Source organism: Rhodofomes roseus (genome assembly GCF_022264815.1).
Source record: "Rhodofomes roseus strain CIRM-BRFM 1785 chromosome Unknown C8Q71scaffold_5, whole genome shotgun sequence".
Classification (NCBI taxonomy): domain Eukaryota; kingdom Fungi; phylum Basidiomycota; class Agaricomycetes; order Polyporales; family Fomitopsidaceae; genus Rhodofomes; species Rhodofomes roseus.
In genome coordinates this window covers 1,370,436-1,389,234 of record NW_025952961.1, presented here as the reverse complement: position 1 = coordinate 1,389,234, position 18,799 = coordinate 1,370,436, and the positions used below count along the sequence as shown (strand labels likewise).

Sequence of the window (18,799 nt, the reverse complement as noted above, 5' to 3'; positions counted from 1 at the left end):
ATGGTTCGAGAGAAGTCATATGCGGCTCGTGTCGACTACAATTGGCACTCCGATCTCACAATTCCGTTCGACGAAAGAGATGGTGCAGGTGCTACGGGATGCCATCTACGGTACGTATAGCCTTGCGCTATATTCCCTCAGATAGCTTATGTGCGTCGTCGCGTGCTTGCAGGGCACCAACTGGCGTTCGAAGCGGGCATTATGCATCGCGACGTCAGCGAGGGCAACGTGATGAGCGTGAATGGCAGGGGTTTTCTGCACGACCTGGACTACGGCTTCAACTGGAAGGCATTGTTGTACGAAATGGGTTACAAGGATACCGTCGCTAGCTGGGAGGAGTTCGTTCGGAGGGGGGAGGGTATATGGAGGGAGGACGTCGTCAACCGTGCCGCCGAGCCAGCACAGCAAGCTCAAGAAACGAAGGAGAGGGCTGTCCCGCCGCCCCGGCCCGTTGTCAACCGACGAGGCCAAGAAGAATACTTTGTGGATGCGATCATCGCGGAGCGGAAGACGGCTAAGGGCAAGGAATATCTGGTGAAATGGATTGGATACGGAGATGAGTCGAACTCGTGGGAACCACTCAAGGACGTCCGCAATTGTGCAGCCTTGTCACACTGGCTCAGCCTGCCGCCGGAGGATCGCGTTCAGTCGTCGGCTCAGCATGCCGACGACGCCGATGAGACGGAAGAGCATCGTAAAAGGGCAAGACCGAACGCAGTGACCACCGACGTCGGACCCGCAGACCCGGAAAAGATCAGGCTGGAATGCAAACAGCGCACAGTGAGCCTATAATTATTCCTGGATTGCCGTTCGTCATTTATGTATGCGGAAATGTCACAGGGTACTTTTTATTTCATGGCCGTGGAGGTGCTCCTCGGCAAGGTCATTCATCAAGTCCGACATGATCTCGAGTCGTTCTTTTGGCTCCTTGTCTGGCTCGTTTTTCGGCATACCGCGAACGATGCACCTAACAAGCACTACGCGCTGAAGCACTTATTCGACGCGCCTGATGACACGACAAGCGCCGCATCCAAAAAGGGGTGGTTGATGGAGCCTCCCTCTGTACCCGGCAACGAGCCTCTGACCATTCTCATCGACCGTTTTGCGGCGCTTTGCGAGCAGAACTTCCCTCGCCGAACTTCGAGAGTCTCTAGTCCGATGACTTACGAGGCAGTGCTACAAATCTTCGACGACGTTCTTGCGCGTCATGACTGGCCAAGTCATGACAAGGCGATACCATGGAAACCTGCGAAGGACGATGACGACAAGTCGGCCCGCGAAGTGCGCCTCAAGAGTACCATCAGTCAGGCGGAGTCGCAGGCTCGACAAACCCAACTGCATAATCTCCCTCGCGCCCCTGCGTGGAACGGTGCATCTCGGACACCGCGTACTGCCAGCTCTGGATCGAGACCGCCTGAGGATTCATGGACACGACCGGTCGCGCAGATACACCGGGAAGACATACCCGATCCCGTGTCGCCTACGCCACCCTCACAGAGGGCATCCTCGTCTCATTCGGCTGCGTTGCCCGCTGCGTTGTTCCGTTTCACGCCGGCCCACGATGCGAGTCGGTCGCCTTCTCCCCCTTGGGACCCGCGAAGGGAAGACCTGATGGCGAGTCTCCACGCTATCTCACCCGATTTCAGGAGCCCCCCGTCGCATCCGCCCAATAGTTCTGCTGGAGAGCCCGAACCGTCTACGTCCACCCAAGCGTGGCAGGGCAATGCCAGTGGCGATGCTCGCCACCGTGGTCGGAAACGCTCCAAGGAAGACCTCGGCGTCGATGACGATCTCGATGTCGGGCCATCGAAGCGGTCTAGGCCCGACAGCGAGCAGTCTAAGCTGCTTCCTCAGGCATCCTGGGAATTACGTCCAACGCCGCCCCGAAAGCGATGAAGTCGAACGTGACTCTCATATATTCGCTACCGCTTGTCACCGTTCATATCGCTGTGCTGTTGTAGATATACTCGCTATGCTGTACGTAGTTCTGCCGCCGGACGGCTATCGATGTAGCGCTGCTCTTGTACCCTGCTTTCTTCACATGTAGTTCTCAGCTGACACCGTCCGCAATTTGCACTCTCATGATAAATAGCTCATTTGATGTCGACGCAACCTGACGTGACGCAGTAACGACGTCTGCGCCTGACGTTGCTTCGGCTACAATGTCGACGTACTAGTAGTAGTACACGCTGGGCCTGGGCGATGTAGGCGGCTTTGCTCGTAGCCTAACAAACATCCAGGGTCAACACATGTATACTCAGTCTGTATATGACTGTCGAGGATGGTCAGGCGGCCGTGGCCTCCACGTGCTGTGAAAGCTCAACGTACAGTAGTTACTCCATATGATCTGCCTTCAGCTACACTCGGAGGCCTTGACGCCTGGTGACTAGATGTTCAGCTTCGCAGGGGTGTTCGTCCCCTTGCGAGTGCTAGTCGAATGTACGTTGAAGTGACACTGACAGCGCGAGGTGCCAAGGCCGCAAAGACAACGCCTTCCATAAGCAGATGAACAATGGAAGCGGTTGATCGGTACGACGGTATCGGCCGTGTGGCATCTGAACTCCCCACGTGGCTGACGTTTCAGACTCCGCCTGACCCATGAGCGCGGTTGTGGCGTCGTCTCGCCGTCGTTGCCTCCTCCTCATTCTACGCCCTCAGCGTACACCGCGACGCGATTTGCCCGTGTTGCCCACATATCAGTGTCACAGACTCTTGATCTATCGTTATACTGTCTCTTTCGAGGACAATTATCGACGTATCGAGCTAATTACGGACGGTAAGCTGTATCGACCTACCTGTTTGAGTGCAAGAAGCGGTACTGACTCATGAGTGGCCCATCAGACAGGTTCAGCTGCCTTTTTCGAATACTTAACACAACGTTGGCCACTGACTTGAATCTCCGACATGCCACACCGGTTTAAAAGATCGCGGATGTTGGGTTCGCATGATCCCTCGTGCAGCTCCCGCTGTAATCTCCCCCCTTGGCTTCATCTACCTTCCGCATCATCGTCACCCGACATGGCGCAGTATGGGTCCCCTCGCAAGGCGGGCGCGTGTAACTCTCAGCCTCTCAAAAAGCTGGACGTTCAACAAAGCAGTCGGAAGAACCGAATTGTATGGCAGAGCGAGATAGCGGGCAGAATCGTCCCTATTTCGAACTCAATGGAGGATTTCCTCGAGCACTTCGTACCCGGAGACAAACCTCGTCAGCCAGTCATGAAATCGCATTTTGACTTCCCATCGGACGCGAAAGCTGAAGACGATCTCTACGAACCTTTGGTGCGCGAGATTTCCCGTGGCCAGCGTTCCGTAACTTACCACTCTCTAGTGCGACGGCCTCCGGTCGCTCGTGAGTCGCTTCGACAAAGACAAAAGGCTCACCTTCATCAATCACAATCACGATCGTATCAAGTTTCCCTATGCGCTGTGTGTCTCTGAGCACCACATAACTCGACCAGACGTAGTTGCTTCGCTTCCGGGCAAGACATCGGTCGGTTCTCATCTTGACTACTGGAGGGATATCAGCACTCCGTGTCTGTGCTTGACGGTAGCGGCACTTCCTCTGTGGCCAGAATTCAATATACAGGCGCATATACCGAAGGAAATATGCACAGACCTGCTTGCAACGACCACATTGGAACGCATCTGTCTCAGCTTGCACTTCCTCGGCACCGAGGGCCTTGTGCAGGTTCTCCTCTTTGATTTTGTTGTCTGCTGCCTTCCGCTCTTCCGATGCCATATCCTATCGCGATTGACCATGTGAGAGGATACGGAAGACGATGATAGAGGTGACAATACCTGGCTCGACATCTTGCAGTACCGCTGGACCGGCAGGTCGCCGCTGACGACGCTCTCACGCAGGGTCGGGTTGTTCTTGTCCTTCAAGTTGCTCGAGGTTGAATGAGTTGGCAGTATAGGCGCTGGGACGCGTGCGCCACAGATATAGCCTGCCAGTGTACGCCATTTGTCGCGTCGCGTTCAATTTCAATAGCAGCATGCACTGCTCAGTGCTACAGGGTAGGTACCCTAAAAAGGGCGGTAGGTATATGAATAAAGAAGCCCTGGCGGTCCAGGTTCGTTAGGCTTGGTATGTGTCGCATAGACAATTATTACTCTGTTAATCATCTGGCAGTTTGTAGTCGTCGTCGACCGAACAGAACTTGGCCATGCATCGTACGATCAATGGTTTCGATGTTCAAGAATCAATGGGTCTACGACGTATGCATACACTGCCTTGCAGCTCGGAGTGTATCATCCCCAGGACCGCTTCTGAACGTATAATCTAGTGAGCACTTATAGAGCAAGGCTTGCTTCTACAATTAATGATGGCTGCCAGTGCTCCACGCACAAATACGGTAGTATCCCATCCCAAGACTGCTCAACCGCGGGCTGACTGCCAGTGAACCTTCAGAAGAACCACCATCATGATACGGTACGCACCACGCATACCACTGTCATCTGGATTCACACTGAAGTATGTCTTCTGTATTCAAGTGACTGGGCACATCCCTGACTCAACTAGAGACAGGCGGATTTGATCCGTATCGCAGCCATGTCGCAGTCAAAATTCAAAGGCAAAGTCGTTCTGATCACTGGAGCAGGAGGTGGCATCGGGTTTAGTTGATATATGTTATATTTCTCGATTACAGGGCTGATCAGTGAAGCGCAGACGGGGCTACAGCCCTCAAGCTCGCAAAGCTCGGCGCCAGCCTCGCCATCACAGACATCGACCTTCGCCGTGCAGCGTAAACCTACCGTCCATGCGGGGGAAGCCCGCACTACAGCGGCGCCTTGGACGTCAGCCTCTCGAAGGCCGACGTCGAGGATCGCATCCTGGAAAATGTATCTGGTCTCCGCCGCCTGGACCATGTCTTCAACTGCGCTGGTGTCAAGCCCACGAGCCTGAGATCTCCTCTCACCGACACGATCGACAAGTACTGGAGCAAGCTGGGCAACGTCAACCTCAAGGGGATCTACCTTGTCACGCGCGCTACGATGCCGCACATCATAAAGTCTGGTGGATCATACGTGAACATTTCCTCGATCTGCGGACTCTGACCTCAGGCAGCTGAGAGCAGGCCATCTACTGCGCGACGAAGCATGGCGTAATCGGGTTCAGCAAGAGTATGGCGCTGGAGCTGGGACCGAAGGGCGTGCGGAATAACGTGGTTGCGCCTGGATACACTGGCGACACGCCGACGAATGCGGGGGTGGTCAAGGGTGGCGAAGCCGTGACGCGCATGGAAGAGGGAAACAGTCTCGGTAGACTTGGGACGCCTGAGGAATTTTGCAGACGTGGTGATTTTCTTGCTGAGCGAGGAATCGAAGTACGTGAATGGGAGCGTCATGGAGGTCCACGGTGGGCTGAAAATGCTGTTCATACCGGTAAGTGTATTGTTTTCCAAGTATCCCACTTCACAGCGTGAGGGCAATTCATCTTTGTTCATCAGTGGTACACCACGCTAACTTCTGGCCGCCCACATCACCGATCATCGGCACATTGGGATATTGGACACATGCTCTCTCGTGGCTATGCGCAGGAGTGAAACGCATCCTTACGGGCTCGAAGCTTCGAAACTGACAACATTGACGTTGTGTGCCGAACATGTATTGGGCACAAATCGGGCATCTCGGCCGTTCAACTCGGCAAGTGCAATGTAACGTACACTCCGTTCCTGCACGGACTTGTCAACAGAACTTTAAGCCTCGGGTTTGTCGCGGTGTTGAGAAGTCATCTTGAGAGGTGAGCATACGGATAATGATGTGGTTACCGGGCGACTTAGTCTTGATGATCCGTACACGGACTCGAAGCGCACTCCAGGTCACCTCTCATATCATTGTGTGCAAACACAATGTCCTACTCACAAATGATTTGGTAGGTCACGTCCGAGACATTCCAAGCAAACTGGCGTCCGAAGGAAAACTTCAATCGTCCGGATCGCGGCCGCTATACAATGTTCACATCTCGTTGTCGCTATTCGCTGATGTTATCTCCCCCTTGATGCATCCTAAGTCTAACGACCTAACGTGTACCGCGTTCCTCGCCGCCGGAATTACTCCTTGAGACGCCTACAGCGCGCCTCGAAGCGGAAGTTACTCGGACTCAATCATTGACAAGACGCCGAATGCGGCACCGGTACTGAGAAATCTTAACAAAGTACCAGGTTCTGTCAGACTAAAGGCGCTGAACGAGGTGTGTTCATGCCCTATAAAACCAGGCATTCGACTCGCCTTTACCTCAGCTCACTTCCCTTCCTTACTTCCACTTCTGAGCTCACATCGAACAGGTGCCGGTCGGTGAGCACATATGCATTTGACTACGTGCTTTCCATGATGACCTAACTCGTCTTGCAGCCTCGTTCTCTTTCTGTTCGCATTCAATCGTTATCATCCACGCACACACTCAACCTTTCACGTCCACCCTTCTCACACCCTAGCAGTCACCATGCGTTTCAGCACTGTCCCCGTCGTTCTTGTCGCTGCTGCGATGGGTATTCCCGCTCTCGCGTGGCACCCAGTCGCGGGTACTATCGACCACTCGGAGTACGTCGCTCACATGAACTGAATGATGCGTAAGGCTAATGAAGCCGTACCCAACAGGCCTGTGCACTGGCAGTATTCTGGTATCCCCTCTGCTGGCTCGCGTCCTGACATGATGCACCATGGGGGCCCCCACGCTCACCACGCGGGCTCTACCAAGACGCCCGAACACCACCGCAGTGGCCAGCACGCTCACGGTCACAATCGCCAAGGCAAGGCGCTCTCTGCGGGGGGCAGGCATACCACCACCTCCCCCAAATTGCCCCAGAACCGACGAGAGGTCCTTAGCCGCTTCTTCGACGATGAGCAGCTCTATGGACGCGACATCGACGAGGAGTTATACGCACGAGATTTCGACGAGGAGCTTCTCGCTCGTGACTTCGGAAAAGTGTTCGCGCGTGCCTTCGCGGCCGGAGACGACGAGATTATGGCGCGCGCTGCTGCACCTCCGACGGGCAGCGGAGCTCTCAACTTCGGCAAATTAATCAAGGGTGGCTTCAAGTTGTTCAATGATGTGTTCCGCAGAGAAGACGGCCCGATGCTTGTCCGCGCGATTCTGGAGGAGATGGACGCCCGGGGCATGGACCTGGATGAGCTTGACTGATACATTCCACGGTGTCATTACATGCTGTATCAGTCGGCGTGCTGTTTGTAGCTTGCAGGTTTCTGCTACTACCTAACGATGATTTGTGAACAGTCAGTCAGGCTTACGCTATTAGTCCGGTCATACGTGAAGGAAGAGTGAACGAGGTCCTCGTAGCAGGGAGCACTGAAGCCGCCATTGACCTGATTGCATTGATACAACGGCGCGCAAGCAGTACCCCCCCCCCCTCCTCCTCCTCCTCCTCGCGCTCATTTTGTATGTGACAGGCCACCGCTACGCTTGAACAATATGCCAACACTTGATTATTCTCGCTTGTGCTTCTGCTGTCTCAACCGCGCGGCCCCGCCGGGGGAAAACAATGGCACCGCACACGCACCGCGCCTCTTCTGTGCCTTCTCAGACAAGGCTTTGCCGCCTACGGACCGCTCGTGTTGTGAGACTGCGATGTCGAGACTGTTCTGCTCGCGGGAGGGGAGAGCGGCTCATCGAATGTCCTCGCCGCGCAGTGTGAGGCAGAACTCGCCTGGAAATTGGTGTGAATGCGCGTTCTGCCTGGTCGCTGGTGGTATCTGTGCGCGTGTACAACAGCCACAGGACAGACACTGACCAGCGAGAATCTCTCCATGACGCGGAGCCGCATCATGCATGGACGGGGCGTCATCATGGATAGCAAGTGCAGGCGCGACGGTAGTATACTTGAAGCCGTTTATTGAATGGCCGCGGCTGGTTCGAATCAACAGGGACATGTCATGTCTCTAGATTTATTGGCCACGGCGAAAGTGCGAGCTCAAAGAGCTGACTCACCACATGCGTAAAGAATGGGTTACATTGTCATGTAGGAGCCCCAACAAGGACCGATGTCGGAGGTTCTCTTGAATGACTGGGGCGGTGCCGCTGGGATCACGAATAGCAACGAAGACCGTAGTAGCGTCAGCAAGACATGTTACTTCTCGAAACACCACAGGAAGCATCGCACGTATTCTGATGTATCATGTAGGCGTGTAATGTGGGCGTACCTAGGCATACGCGCCGGTCGCAATCTTGATCCGACAGCGACAGAAGACACCAAGGCGATATCATACCGGTACCATGATACAGGTATCAGGCGTGGATATAGTTAGTTGACGACGCAACCGGCCCTACCGGCAATAGCATACAAGCTACACATTGAACATGTTCAGACCAAACCAGACGAAGCTGTATAGGACATCATGATGGAGGTTGTGACTCCTTTGCGGGAAGCCATGTCACCGGATGACGGTTATACATGGGCCATGGCGGCAAGACAACCTATCGAAGCCCATGAACACGCGTCTAGGTTTACGTAGAATAGACAGACGCACCAGCAACAGAACGAAGGCAGCGACACCGAAGATGCCAAAGGTGACACTGAGAGACTGAAACAGTACTCCAACTATGAATGAGAAAACCTGGAAGCCGTATGTAAGCCCGTAAGCTCTCTGAGAGGACCCAACTGAACTTGAACCACTTACCGCCGCTGCAATCAAGGCAAACTTGGCGATGTTCTCAACCTGTCTCTGTCCTTCGAAATCCTGTGTAACCATGCCCTGTTATACTCGCATTGAAAACGCAAATCTGTATAGCTCACTATTTTTCCTTCAAGCAGATCCAGGAGATTGTCCTTGAAGCTCGCAGACATGGTCGGAGTGTTGTGGCAATGTGGCTGAAGCAGAGTTCGGGTGCGGTTACAGTGGCAACGTGGAACGCGAATCCCAAAATGGCAACTGATGTTTGTGGAGTACACGGCGCGACCGTCCAGACCGGTCACCGCCATGCCCTCCGTTGACCCCGAATTTGAACTGAACCGTCAGACATTTTGGTCTTGGTGGCCCACTTATACGCGGTAAATGCACTTCTCGGTCTACGCTTATTTAGGGTACTGATCCACTGTGCAGCTGGTCACACTATCATCACGGTCATCACCTCAGGCTCTCGACACTACGCTTCTGCGGTGGTCCGTGGATGTGCCTCGTATATATCGCACGAAACTCGAATACACATACAACAAGAAGATACATCATAATGTGGATGGAAAAAGCTGAGTATCACTGCAATAACTTATAATTACTTATGGTTCTCCGAGTCGACCGGCTCCCCAACCTCGAGCTCAAGCGCTGCCAGACTTCAATTATGTAGCACAGCGCTCAAGACGAGCCGTTGACAGCAGGCTGAGGTCGTGGTGTTCTCGTAACAGTCGTGACGGTCGTGACAGTCGTCGTCGTCGTAGTGCGTGTCGTGATGATGTGCTCCTTGCCCTCCGATACGATGATGGTTTCTGCAATGACGGGCTTCGTCGCGGTACGTGCGATCTTCTCTTCCTGCTCCTTCGCGAGCGCACAGCGCGTGAAGCGCCATAGCTGGCAGAGCTCGCCCGGCTTCGCGTGCATGAGCTCAACCTATGCGCAGGAAGTAAGCGTCAGCCTCGGGTATCGCACGTTGTATGTATATATCCGCTTACCTTCGTACCAGGCGTTGCATTTCCCCAATCCGCCAGATCTATGACGAAGTTGGTGTTCGGCCAGGATATCCTAGGGTTCACGTCACGTATGTTAGGACCTGGTCAAACCAAATTCAGGCCGCGCGCATGGGACACACACCTAATGGCATCCTCCACCTTCTCGGCAAAGTCCACGTTCCAGCTGACAGGATACGAGCTCGCCACGATCGGTGCACCCTCCCTCAGCTCCTCGACGGTCAGGTAGAGTCCGCACGAAGAAGGACACGCGCTCCGGATCATATATCCCTTTCCGCTCGGGATAAACTCCCACTGTCAGAAGGTGAGTCCGGGATGTATTCTAAGGTGAAGACAATCAGCGTACCTGCTGGTTGGGCCCCATGTTCACGGGAAATCCAATCAAGTTCCGTTGGTCGGCTCCACAGAGGTCGAGCGCAGTCCCGCTGCGCGCGTTGAGGAGGACGTGCGTACCGGGCAGCCAGATCTGCCTTTGCGAGTCCGTGCTCTCCTGCCTGCTAAGCGACTTTAAGCTGTTACCATTTGGCACGCTCGCTTCTGGCTGCTCGACTTTGGCGGGTGCGTCCGTCTCCGGAGCTACCGGAGGTATGAGCAGGAGGACCTCGTCGGTGGGCTTCTGCGAGTTCTGCGAGCCTGCTTGCTCGTCGTTCGCGGTGGTCTCGGTACTCTCCTCCATCCCCTCCTTCAGCGGCGAGTCGACCCTCGGCGGCTCTGCGCCCGGCATGCCCACCGACGACGAGAGCGTCGACGACCGGCCAATAGAGCCAGCCTTACGGTTCGGCGAGTTCTGCGTGCTTGGTGCGTTGCCCATCTTTGAGCTGGTATGAGGTGCGTGTGCTGAGGAGCTGGTTGGCTCTTGTGAGTGGTTGCTGCTGGCAGAGCGGCTGGGGCGTTTTATCTTGGTGGTGAGGATGCGGTTCAGCATGGCGAGTGTTCGTGTGCGCGGCGAAATGAGGTGCGCTCCTGGTATATGTGCTGCTTTGTGCGTGTGTGCCGCGTGGAACGCCCGCGGATGAGGGGCTATGTACGACGTGAGGATCAGGGATGCTCGCGAGTTGGAGCACTACCGCTAATCATCCCCGTCGGTTGGTTGCACGGGGTGTACCGCCACTGCGGCATTACGCTGGACTGTCACCAGCATGTGGTATTGTTTGGGGGCTGAAGATGTGCCTTTGCGCGCGTGGCCTTCATTTGACAAGAGTGGGTGAGGTGAACACGCGTGCGGCGCATGGTCGGATAGTACTGCAGCGTGAAGCGACACAGGCGACGTACTGAGTGCACAGTAGGCCTCGCTGCAGGTCGACACCTGATGCACCTTACGCACACTACCGCGGATGAGGACTTTGCAAGTTTGATATTGTGACCGCTCAATGGTTTGCTCAACGCCTTGGGTTCTTGTTGGGTTCATTGAACAATTTAGCGCCCACGCGACGCGCCGCCGCGACGCGGTACATCCATGTCACGTGACCGATACGAGCTGGCCACCAACGCGCGTGAGGACGAGCCTCTTCTCCACCGACCACCGACCGCCGACACTGAGGACCCCCACCACTTCCTACTCTTCTGTCACGCAAAACATGGGCGAACAAGGCGAAGACGTAAAACCCAAGCTTAATGTGACTATTGAATATGAAGGCCAGAGTGAGTACGCGCCCGGGACGGCAAACATTCATTCACGTCGTCTCACGCGCGTTCTGTAGCTTGTACTGTTAAGGTCAAGGCGGTTACCCCCTTTGCCAAAGTCTTTGGTGCTGCAGAAGTGAGTCGTGGATCGTGACATTGAGGAGCCTCAACGGCTAACGCCTACAAGAAACGATTTCAGAAAGAACCAGGTATGCTGTGGCCACTACTGTCTCTTGCGAGTCCTCATCTCTTCATGTTTCAACAGGAACGCTGAAGTACTTGTTTGAGGGGCAGAGAGTACTGCCAGAGATGACTCCAGCAGAGGTATGTCCCTCGCAGACCTTTGTTCCTGGAGCGTTGCGTGCTAACTTGGACGCGGCAGTTGGGCATGGAGGATGGAGACACGATCGATGCTCATCTCGAACAGGTGAGTTGCTACTTGTCTCCATCCATCCTGACATCGCTCATTCTTCCTCACAGCTCGGTGGCGGCTACTACCATTGCCCGCGTCCGTCGGCATAGTCCTTTACTCCCTATAGGGCTGCTGTCCCTCGTCTCGTTGCCCTAGTCGCTATCATACTTTTGCAGATCGGCTGTGTCTTACTCTTTACACTTATGGCTTCTTATTGGGTTCCTTGGCAATATCATTATGCTCCTCAGTGATATTCGTGACATGAGCGTGTTGGCCCTGTCGGTGTGTCGTGGGCGCCTCCGCGAAGGCTAAAGTAACGCCTGCGAGCGGCCGCCTCCCAAATGTGACGACCTGTCTGCACACACCACGCTGAACAGCGCCATAGCTTTCTCATACTCTGAGCTCCTTCCTAGACGAAGGCTGAAATTGAACGAATCGCGAGCGCCAACCTGTGGACTCGTACGATGGCTGCGTATTGAGCACTGAGCTGACGTCGACCTCTGGACTACACCCACGAATATGACGAGCATCGTCCTGCTGCCCGAGGACAGCGAGGACACTACGAAGTATGACGAGAGGGGGTACAAACGACACTTCCGAGGGTGGTTGAGCTATGCGTTCGCGAGGTATGTTCTACGTCCTCTGCCTACACTCGCTAGGAGTGACCGGTCGCTGTCCTGCAGTGAAGTGTTCGTGGTCGTGTCCTTGACACTCTTTCTTCCCATCTGCCTCGAGCAATTCGCTAGGTAAGTGGTGCAGTCGGTACATAACCCACGGGCTGACCCAGGATCCTCCCAGAGACAACGGCTACCTCCTTCCTGACCGCACGCAACCATGCAAGGCCGCCCAGAACACCACTGTTGGACCTACGGCTGAACCGGGCCAGGCGCGCTGTGTGGTGAAACTCGGTTGGGTATGGATTGACACTGCGAGCTTCAGGTACGTAGTGGTATATACGCTCACGTATCCCCATATTGAGGGTTGCTGCACACGCAGCCTGTATGTCTACTCAGTCTCCGTCGCCCTCCAGGCCCTCACTGTGATCTCCATGGGCGGAATAGCAGACCATCGTGCGTCCTGCCTTTCTGATTCCTTGGTCCAATCCCGCCAACTGATCCCGCCCTGGCACACCAGCACCCCACCGCAAACGCCTCCTCCTCGCCTTCGCCGCGCTCGGTTCGTTCGCTGCGATACTCTTCCTTGCAGTCCCCTCTTCCACGCAAATATGGCCCAGCGTCGGCCTCCTCGCAATATGCGCCAACGTCGGCTTCGGCGCATCCATCGTCGCCTTGAACGCATACATCCCGTCCCTCGCACGGTCCACACGAGCGGTAGTAACCGCACAAGCAGAGCTCGTCCGCCTGCGCGAGCTGCACGCCCGACGAGCCAGCGCAGACCCCGACGTATACGCCACCACGCCAGACGAGCGCGGGCCCGATGACGGTGACGGTGCCGCAGAGCGCCTCCTCCAGCGCACGACCGCAGACAGAGTGCACCCCGACGTGTTCGCCGCGAAGCTCGCGCACGATACCGCGCTCTCCGCCGCAACCGCGCGCATCTCCTCGCACGGGATCGCGCTCGGGTACGGCGCGGGCATCTTCATGCTCCTCCTCGCGCTCATCCCCGTCACGCGCCTCGGCGGGTCGACGTTCGCGCTCCGCCTCGCGGTCGGCCTGAGCGGTGTGTGGTGGGCGCTGTTCTCGCTGCCTGCGGCACTGTGGCTGCCCGGGGCGGCGCAGCTCGGCGCGAGGATCGCGCTGACGCAGGAGCCTGGTGAGGGCGAGGCGGTGGAGGAGAAATGGAGTGTTTGGCGGGAGATCGTGGGTGCGTGGAAGAGGCTCGGGGGGATGTTGAGGTGGCGCGAGATCAAGCGGCTGCGCAACACCTTTGTCTACCTCGCTGCTTGGTTCTTGCTCTCTGATGGTAGGTGTTGTGTCCAATGCTTCTCTGTGTATCGTCTTGCTGAGGTGCCGAGCAGGGTTCACGACCATCACATCCACCGCGCTACTGTTTGGGAAGACGACATTGGGGATGCCGCCGTCTGCGCTGATCCTCATCGGTGTGCTCACCCCTAGCGCAGGCATCCTCGGCTCGCTCGCCTGGCCGCTCATCCAGCGCCGTCTAGCATGGTCGAACCTGCGCATCCTTGTCGTCCTAGTTGTGATGGCGTCGCTCATTCCGGCCTACGGCTGCCTCGGGTTCCTCCCCGTGTTCCAGTCTGGCGTGAAGTTCGGCGGCCTGACGACATGGGGCGAGATGTACGTCCTTGCTGTGTACTTCGTGAGTCGCTTGTGGCATCGCAGAGTCGTGCTTAGTGGGAGAAGCTTCTGACAGTCGGCCTTAACAGGGCTCGGTATATGGGGCCTTCCAAGGCTATGCTCGCGCATTCTACGCAGAACTCATCCCTCCAGGCGAGGAGGCGCGATGGTGAGTGGCATGCATTGTTGTACCTAATGCTAAGCTCTTGAGCTGACCTTTCTCCAGGTATGGCCTGTTCTCGATAACTGATAAGGTACGCACCGCGGATTTGCAACCAGCATGTTTGTACTCATCGATCTGTGTTTCGCACGGCAGTCGAGTTCCTTCGTGGGTCCGCTTTTCGTGGGCCTCATCGCGGACACGACGGGAAATATCCGCTATGCGTTCTTCTTCCTGGTGTTGATGGTGTGGCTGGCGGTGCCTATATTGATGTGTGTGGACGTGGAGCGCGGACGAGAGGATGCCAGGCAGTATACATACGACCAGGAGATATAGCTTGGGTGAGCGAACTTGTGATATGCTTGGACTGTAAATTAGCAGTGTCTCCGCTTTCAACGCTTCATGGGTTGTGACTATCCCGGCGGAATGCTTTGAGATTGATATATCTCAGACAGAGATCGCAGCTCTGACACTTGGGCTTTGTGTTTGTGTCCCTTCTGCGGCCGAGTACATGCAATGGTTTCTTCCGAGGCGGACCGGTACAAACGGAAGCGCCCATCGGCCGCAGATAAGATTAGATCTGGACGGCAAGGGCAGCTCGGGATCCCAAGATAGGCAGCTTCGCCAGCTCCTGGATTTATATTTATAACGCCATGTTCGCAGGGCCAGGAGCCGCACGGCCTGCCGCCTGCTGGTCGCTATCGCCCTCTTACAGCTCCAGCCATGTCCCAGGCCTCAGCAGAGCCGCAAGTCCCACCAGCCGCTGTCGACGAGCGGCAGCCGCTGCTTGCGATCGTCGAGCAGGACCCCGAGGAACAGCTGGATGATGTCGACGTTTCCCCTGAGAAGAAGAGCAGCTGGTGGACGTATAGCTGGTATGCGGTGTTGACGATATTGGTGGGCGTCGCGTTGGGATTCTTCATCAAGGGGTTCATCGACGCGGATGATGTCGAGGTGTGTTCGATCCGCAGGACTAGGGTCGACTACTGAGCGAACTTTCGACTAGTTTGACCTGGGAAAGGCACTGAAGAGTGCACTGGGAGGCGGGTTGAGTGGTGCTGCAGGTACGCTGAGCTGTCCTCGACTGGGTCTATCTGACAGCACCCGCCAGCCATGCTGCTGCAAGTGCTCACACTCATGCCGCTGCGCACGGTCATGAACTACCAGTACCGCTACGGCACGACCATGACCGCGGCGATCAACACCCTCTACGCCGACGGCGGCTGGACGCGCTACTACCAGGGGCTCACCGCTGCGCTCATCCAGGGCCCCGTCTCGCGCTTCGGCGACACCGCCGCGAACGCGGGCATCCTCGCGCTCCTGCAGAGCAACTCCTTCATGCGGCGCCTGCCCGCGCTCGCGAAGACCGTCTTCGCCAGCCTCGCCGCCGCGCTCTTCCGCATGATCCTCACCCCCGTCGACACCGTCAAGACGACGCTCCAGACGGAGGGCAAGCCCGGCCTCGCGCTCATCCGCGCGAAGATCCGGCGGTACGGCGTCGGCGCACTGTGGTACGGCGCGTGGGCGACCGCCGCGGCGACGTTCGTCGGACACTATCCGTGGTTCGGCACGTACAACTGGCTCGACGAGGTGCTCCCGCCGCCGAACACGCTGTTGGAGAAGCTCCTCCGCCGGGCGTTCATCGGCTTCTGCGCGTCGGTCGTGTCCGACACGATCTCGAACTCGTTGCGCGTCGTGAAGACGTACCGCCAGGTGCACCGCGCCCGCATCGGCTACATGGAGAGTGCGCGCGCTGTGATTGCCACAGACGGGCTGAAGGGTCTGTTCGGCCGCGGCCTCAAGACGAGGATATTGGCGAACGGTCTGCAGGGGCTGATGTTCTCGATCCTCTGGAGGTTCTTCTTGGATTTGTGAGTACCCATCCTGGCAGCCCTGAGGCCGAGCATTAATAGTCTTGGATCCTAGGTGGAACGAAAAGACGAAGTAGGAGGTCACCAAACTGATGACGGACCCATGGATGGTCATGTTGAGAGTCCTGTCTTGTATTGTCTTGTGGAGTGACTATATGCGCCCATATTGGTCCTCATGAGGTGCGATGTGAGGGATTTGCTTGGTGTAAGTCGAGGACCAGGGCGCGTTTGAGTGGTCCGGCGGCGAAAAGACGATGCGGAGGCCCGTGCATGGCGTCTTGCTCGTCGTTACGGCCCCTAGCCGCAGCGAAGGTGGAGGTTCAGGGCAAAGAAGACTGGTCAGTCGCGCAATAGGAGTAAGGCCCTTATGGGTTACTAACGCAGCAGCTGTGCGTTGCTGATGTGGCTTGACGGGGAACATCCTATGGTGACGTCTTGCGGGGCAACGCAGCTGAAGCTCGATCATTAATGTGCCCAGGAACGACAAGTGATGAGATCTCGCGAGACAGCGCCCCAGATTAATATTGGCATCTTCATGTGGGTGACACTGTTGGTCGACGTCCCTTAGGCCTGCTGGTATGATCGCTCTCGCAACAAGTTAAAGGTTGAGCATCACATCTCTTGACCCAACCCGTGTCAACTACTTTACACGTGTAGTACACTAGGACAACCACTGCCCATCACAAAGCACTCAATCGAGCTCGTCAATGTCCATCCCGCGTGCAACGATCTCATACGCGAGCTCACGCGCGAGCATCTCCTGGTCCTCCCGGCGGAACAGGTGCTCAAACAAGCCGACGCCGCCCTTGATGATCTTGCCGAAGTTGAGCGCACCGCTGCCCTGCGGCGGAGGATCGCGCGCCACGAGCTCGTCCTCGTCGAAGGCGCGAGCGAAGAGCTCCTCGAAGTCGCGTGCGAAGAGCTCGTCGTCGAACTCCCGGGCGATGAGTTCCTCGTCAATATCGCGGGCAAGGAGCTCGTCGTCGGACTCCCGGGCGAAGAGCGTCTCGTCCTCGAAGGCCCGGGCGAAGACATCCGCGCCCTCGAAGTCGCGCGCGTACAGGTCATAGAGCTGGCCGTTGTCGAACGAGCGAGAAAAGAGGTCTTCGTCGTCGAACGAGCGCGCAAAGAGCTCTTCGTCGTCGTACGCGCGAGCGTGGTGCGCGGCCTTGGCCTTCGTAGCGGGCTTGGCCTTCACAGCGGGCTTAGCCTTTACAGCGGGGTTTGCCTTTACAGCGGGTTTTGCCTTCGCAGCGGGTTGTGCCTTCGAAGCGGGTTTCGCCTTCGGAGACACAGGGGGCTTTGCCTTTGGAGACACGGGAGGCTTCGCCTTCGCAGACACGGGAGGATTCGCCTTCGCAGACACAGCAGGCTTGTCATGGGCGACAGTCGGAGGAGCCGCCGCGAGGTGGGAGTGCACGCCATGAGAGTGGGTGTCGTCGTGGTGCTCCCCGGTCAGGGAGTGAGCGCTGTGAGGGTGAGTACCGTCGTGGTGCTCCCCCGCGTGGTGAGCGGCGTGAGGGTGGGTGCCGTCATGGTGTTCCCCTGCGTGGTGAGCGCCGTGGGCACCGTGAGGGTGAGTGCCGGCGTGGTGCTCCCCTGCGTGGTGCGCGCTGTGAGAGTGAGTAGCGTCGTGGTGTTCCCCTGCGTGGTGAGCACCGTGAGCACCGTGAGGGTGAGTGCCGTCGTGGTGCTCCCCCGCGTGGTGAACGGCGTGAGGGTGAGTGCCGTCGTGGTGTTGCCCTGCGTGGTGCGCGCCGTGAGGGTGAGTAGCGTCGTGGTGCTCCCCCGCGTGGTGAGCGCCGTGTTGCTTGCCCTTGTGTCCGTGAGCGTGCTTCCCCTTATGGGCGTGCTTGCCCTTGCCAGAGTGCTTCCCCTTGCGGTGGTGCTTGCCCTCACCGGCGTGTCCACCCTTGTGGTGCTTGTGGTGGTGAGCAGCGGGATGCGCAGACGCAGGCGGGTTCTCGGAGCTAGCGGGAGATGTCAGGCCCAGCTCGGTGAAGAGAGAGCGGCGAGATACGTACATGAGGTCTCCAGCACGGGCCTCAACCGGAAGTGCAAGCGCGGGCACCGCGGACGCAGCGGCGATGACCAGAGGAAGGACGACGGAGAGACGCATGATGACTAGTAGAGGGGCGAGTATGAAGAATTTACAGCGGAGTAGTGGTGAAGAACGTAATCTGCGGATCGTTGGGTAAAGAAAGGGATATGAAAATTAAAAGCAAGGCTAGGACGCGATGCGTTAATTCAGACCATGTTGACGTCAAATTATAGCTACTCACTGGCCAGCACCTGTGCTTGGAGAATGAGCTCGGAAGGAGAAGGAAGGAGAGGAGGTGAGCTGAAGAACAACCGTAGACAACTGCAGCGTTTTATACCTAGCGTCCACGCTGCCCCCTCTGCGCCAAGGCTCGCCGTGAATTGGGCGCCATTGTCCGCGCTCTCGGTATCGAAGGTCGTCCGATTATGTTGTACTGCAACGCACGGTGGACAATCCCACACAACCAAGTTCTACACGCGCTGGGCACGGTCCAGAGCAGTCAGCCTCGAATCGGTACTAATCAAACTTGCCTGCAAGAGACTTGATTCTTCAAGGGCGGTCATCAGTAAGTAGCGGTCCTTCATCAATACCGTCTTGGGGCTCTAGCAACACGGTGCGCGGACATCGGGGCCTCCGTCCGGCCGTGGCGCCCGACGCATCGCCTTTGCTCTGTCCAGTCGCCCCGGCAGCGCAGAACGGGTAGCCCAGTGCAATGGCTGGGAAATTATCTCAAGGTGAAACCGTCTCGAGAAGAGAAGAAAGTCGACGGAATGGCATGAACAAGCGGAGACGTTGA

The 18,799-nt window shown here is 56.8% G+C and overlaps 9 protein-coding genes across 9 annotated transcripts; 5 read left to right on the top strand and 4 right to left on the bottom strand.

Annotated features, from left to right (window-relative positions):
- Positions 1–3,514: 3,514 nt before the first annotated feature.
- On the bottom strand, positions 3,515–3,888 carry C8Q71DRAFT_690023 (transcription factor S-II, central domain-containing protein; the record flags this gene model as incomplete). Its single annotated transcript, XM_047919851.1, has 3 exons — positions 3,515–3,562; positions 3,617–3,742; positions 3,799–3,888. Coding segments are annotated over 3 exons (264 nt in total), but the record flags the coding sequence as incomplete, so codon positions are not given.
- A 664-nt stretch (positions 3,889–4,552) lies between these two features.
- C8Q71DRAFT_721896 (short-chain dehydrogenase/reductase-like protein SDR) lies at positions 4,553–5,466 on the top strand (the record flags this gene model as incomplete). Its single annotated transcript, XM_047921480.1, has 6 exons — positions 4,553–4,619; positions 4,670–4,745; positions 4,773–5,028; positions 5,100–5,262; positions 5,294–5,385; positions 5,407–5,466. The coding sequence occupies 6 exons, from the start codon at positions 4,553–4,555 to the stop codon at positions 5,464–5,466; spliced, it is 714 nt and encodes a 237-aa protein (XP_047781817.1).
- A 698-nt stretch (positions 5,467–6,164) lies between these two features.
- C8Q71DRAFT_480038 (uncharacterized protein) lies at positions 6,165–7,288 on the top strand. The gene is made up of 3 exons (XM_047918823.1): positions 6,165–6,297; positions 6,355–6,543; positions 6,601–7,288. The coding sequence occupies exons 2-3, from the start codon at positions 6,446–6,448 to the stop codon at positions 7,142–7,144; spliced, it is 642 nt and encodes a 213-aa protein (XP_047781816.1). The 5' UTR covers positions 6,165–6,297; positions 6,355–6,445; the 3' UTR covers positions 7,145–7,288.
- Positions 7,289–8,353: 1,065 nt separating this feature from the next.
- Positions 8,354–8,804, bottom strand: C8Q71DRAFT_855451 (microsomal signal peptidase; the record flags this gene model as incomplete). The annotated part of the gene is made up of 4 exons (XM_047927178.1): positions 8,354–8,434; positions 8,488–8,574; positions 8,638–8,697; positions 8,754–8,804. The coding sequence occupies 4 exons, from the start codon at positions 8,802–8,804 to the stop codon at positions 8,354–8,356; spliced, it is 279 nt and encodes a 92-aa protein (XP_047781815.1).
- Positions 8,805–8,939: 135 nt separating this feature from the next.
- Positions 8,940–10,919, bottom strand: C8Q71DRAFT_746087 (uncharacterized protein). The gene is made up of 5 exons (XM_047923052.1): positions 9,985–10,919; positions 9,763–9,932; positions 9,624–9,693; positions 9,061–9,561; positions 8,940–9,008 (listed from the first exon to the last, which is right to left on the bottom strand). Exons 1-4 carry the CDS (start codon positions 10,561–10,563, stop codon positions 9,310–9,312), a joined length of 1,071 nt encoding a protein of 356 aa, XP_047781814.1. The 5' UTR covers positions 10,564–10,919; the 3' UTR covers positions 8,940–9,008; positions 9,061–9,309.
- A 242-nt stretch (positions 10,920–11,161) lies between these two features.
- On the top strand, positions 11,162–11,924 carry C8Q71DRAFT_746083 (ubiquitin-like protein). Its single transcript, XM_047923051.1, has 6 exons — positions 11,162–11,279; positions 11,339–11,397; positions 11,449–11,470; positions 11,527–11,585; positions 11,644–11,688; positions 11,742–11,924. Exons 1-6 carry the CDS (start codon positions 11,216–11,218, stop codon positions 11,781–11,783), a joined length of 291 nt encoding a protein of 96 aa, XP_047781813.1. The 5' UTR covers positions 11,162–11,215; the 3' UTR covers positions 11,784–11,924.
- Positions 11,925–12,020: 96 nt separating this feature from the next.
- Positions 12,021–14,576, top strand: C8Q71DRAFT_746081 (autophagy-type protein 22). The gene is made up of 9 exons (XM_047923050.1): positions 12,021–12,299; positions 12,357–12,419; positions 12,472–12,612; positions 12,670–12,743; positions 12,808–13,596; positions 13,652–13,953; positions 14,021–14,100; positions 14,158–14,185; positions 14,248–14,576. Exons 1-9 carry the CDS (start codon positions 12,193–12,195, stop codon positions 14,425–14,427), a joined length of 1,764 nt encoding a protein of 587 aa, XP_047781812.1. The 5' UTR covers positions 12,021–12,192; the 3' UTR covers positions 14,428–14,576.
- Positions 14,577–14,705: 129 nt separating this feature from the next.
- C8Q71DRAFT_746079 (mitochondrial carrier domain-containing protein) lies at positions 14,706–16,138 on the top strand. The gene is made up of 4 exons (XM_047923049.1): positions 14,706–15,045; positions 15,098–15,155; positions 15,203–15,962; positions 16,018–16,138. The coding sequence occupies exons 1-4, from the start codon at positions 14,815–14,817 to the stop codon at positions 16,037–16,039; spliced, it is 1,071 nt and encodes a 356-aa protein (XP_047781811.1). The 5' UTR covers positions 14,706–14,814; the 3' UTR covers positions 16,040–16,138.
- Positions 16,139–16,653: 515 nt separating this feature from the next.
- Positions 16,654–18,081, bottom strand: C8Q71DRAFT_855446 (uncharacterized protein; the record flags this gene model as incomplete). The annotated part of the gene is made up of 2 exons (XM_047927177.1): positions 16,654–17,932; positions 17,987–18,081. 2 exons carry the CDS (start codon positions 18,079–18,081, stop codon positions 16,654–16,656), a joined length of 1,374 nt encoding a protein of 457 aa, XP_047781810.1.
- Between the last annotated feature and the right edge of the window lie 718 nt (positions 18,082–18,799).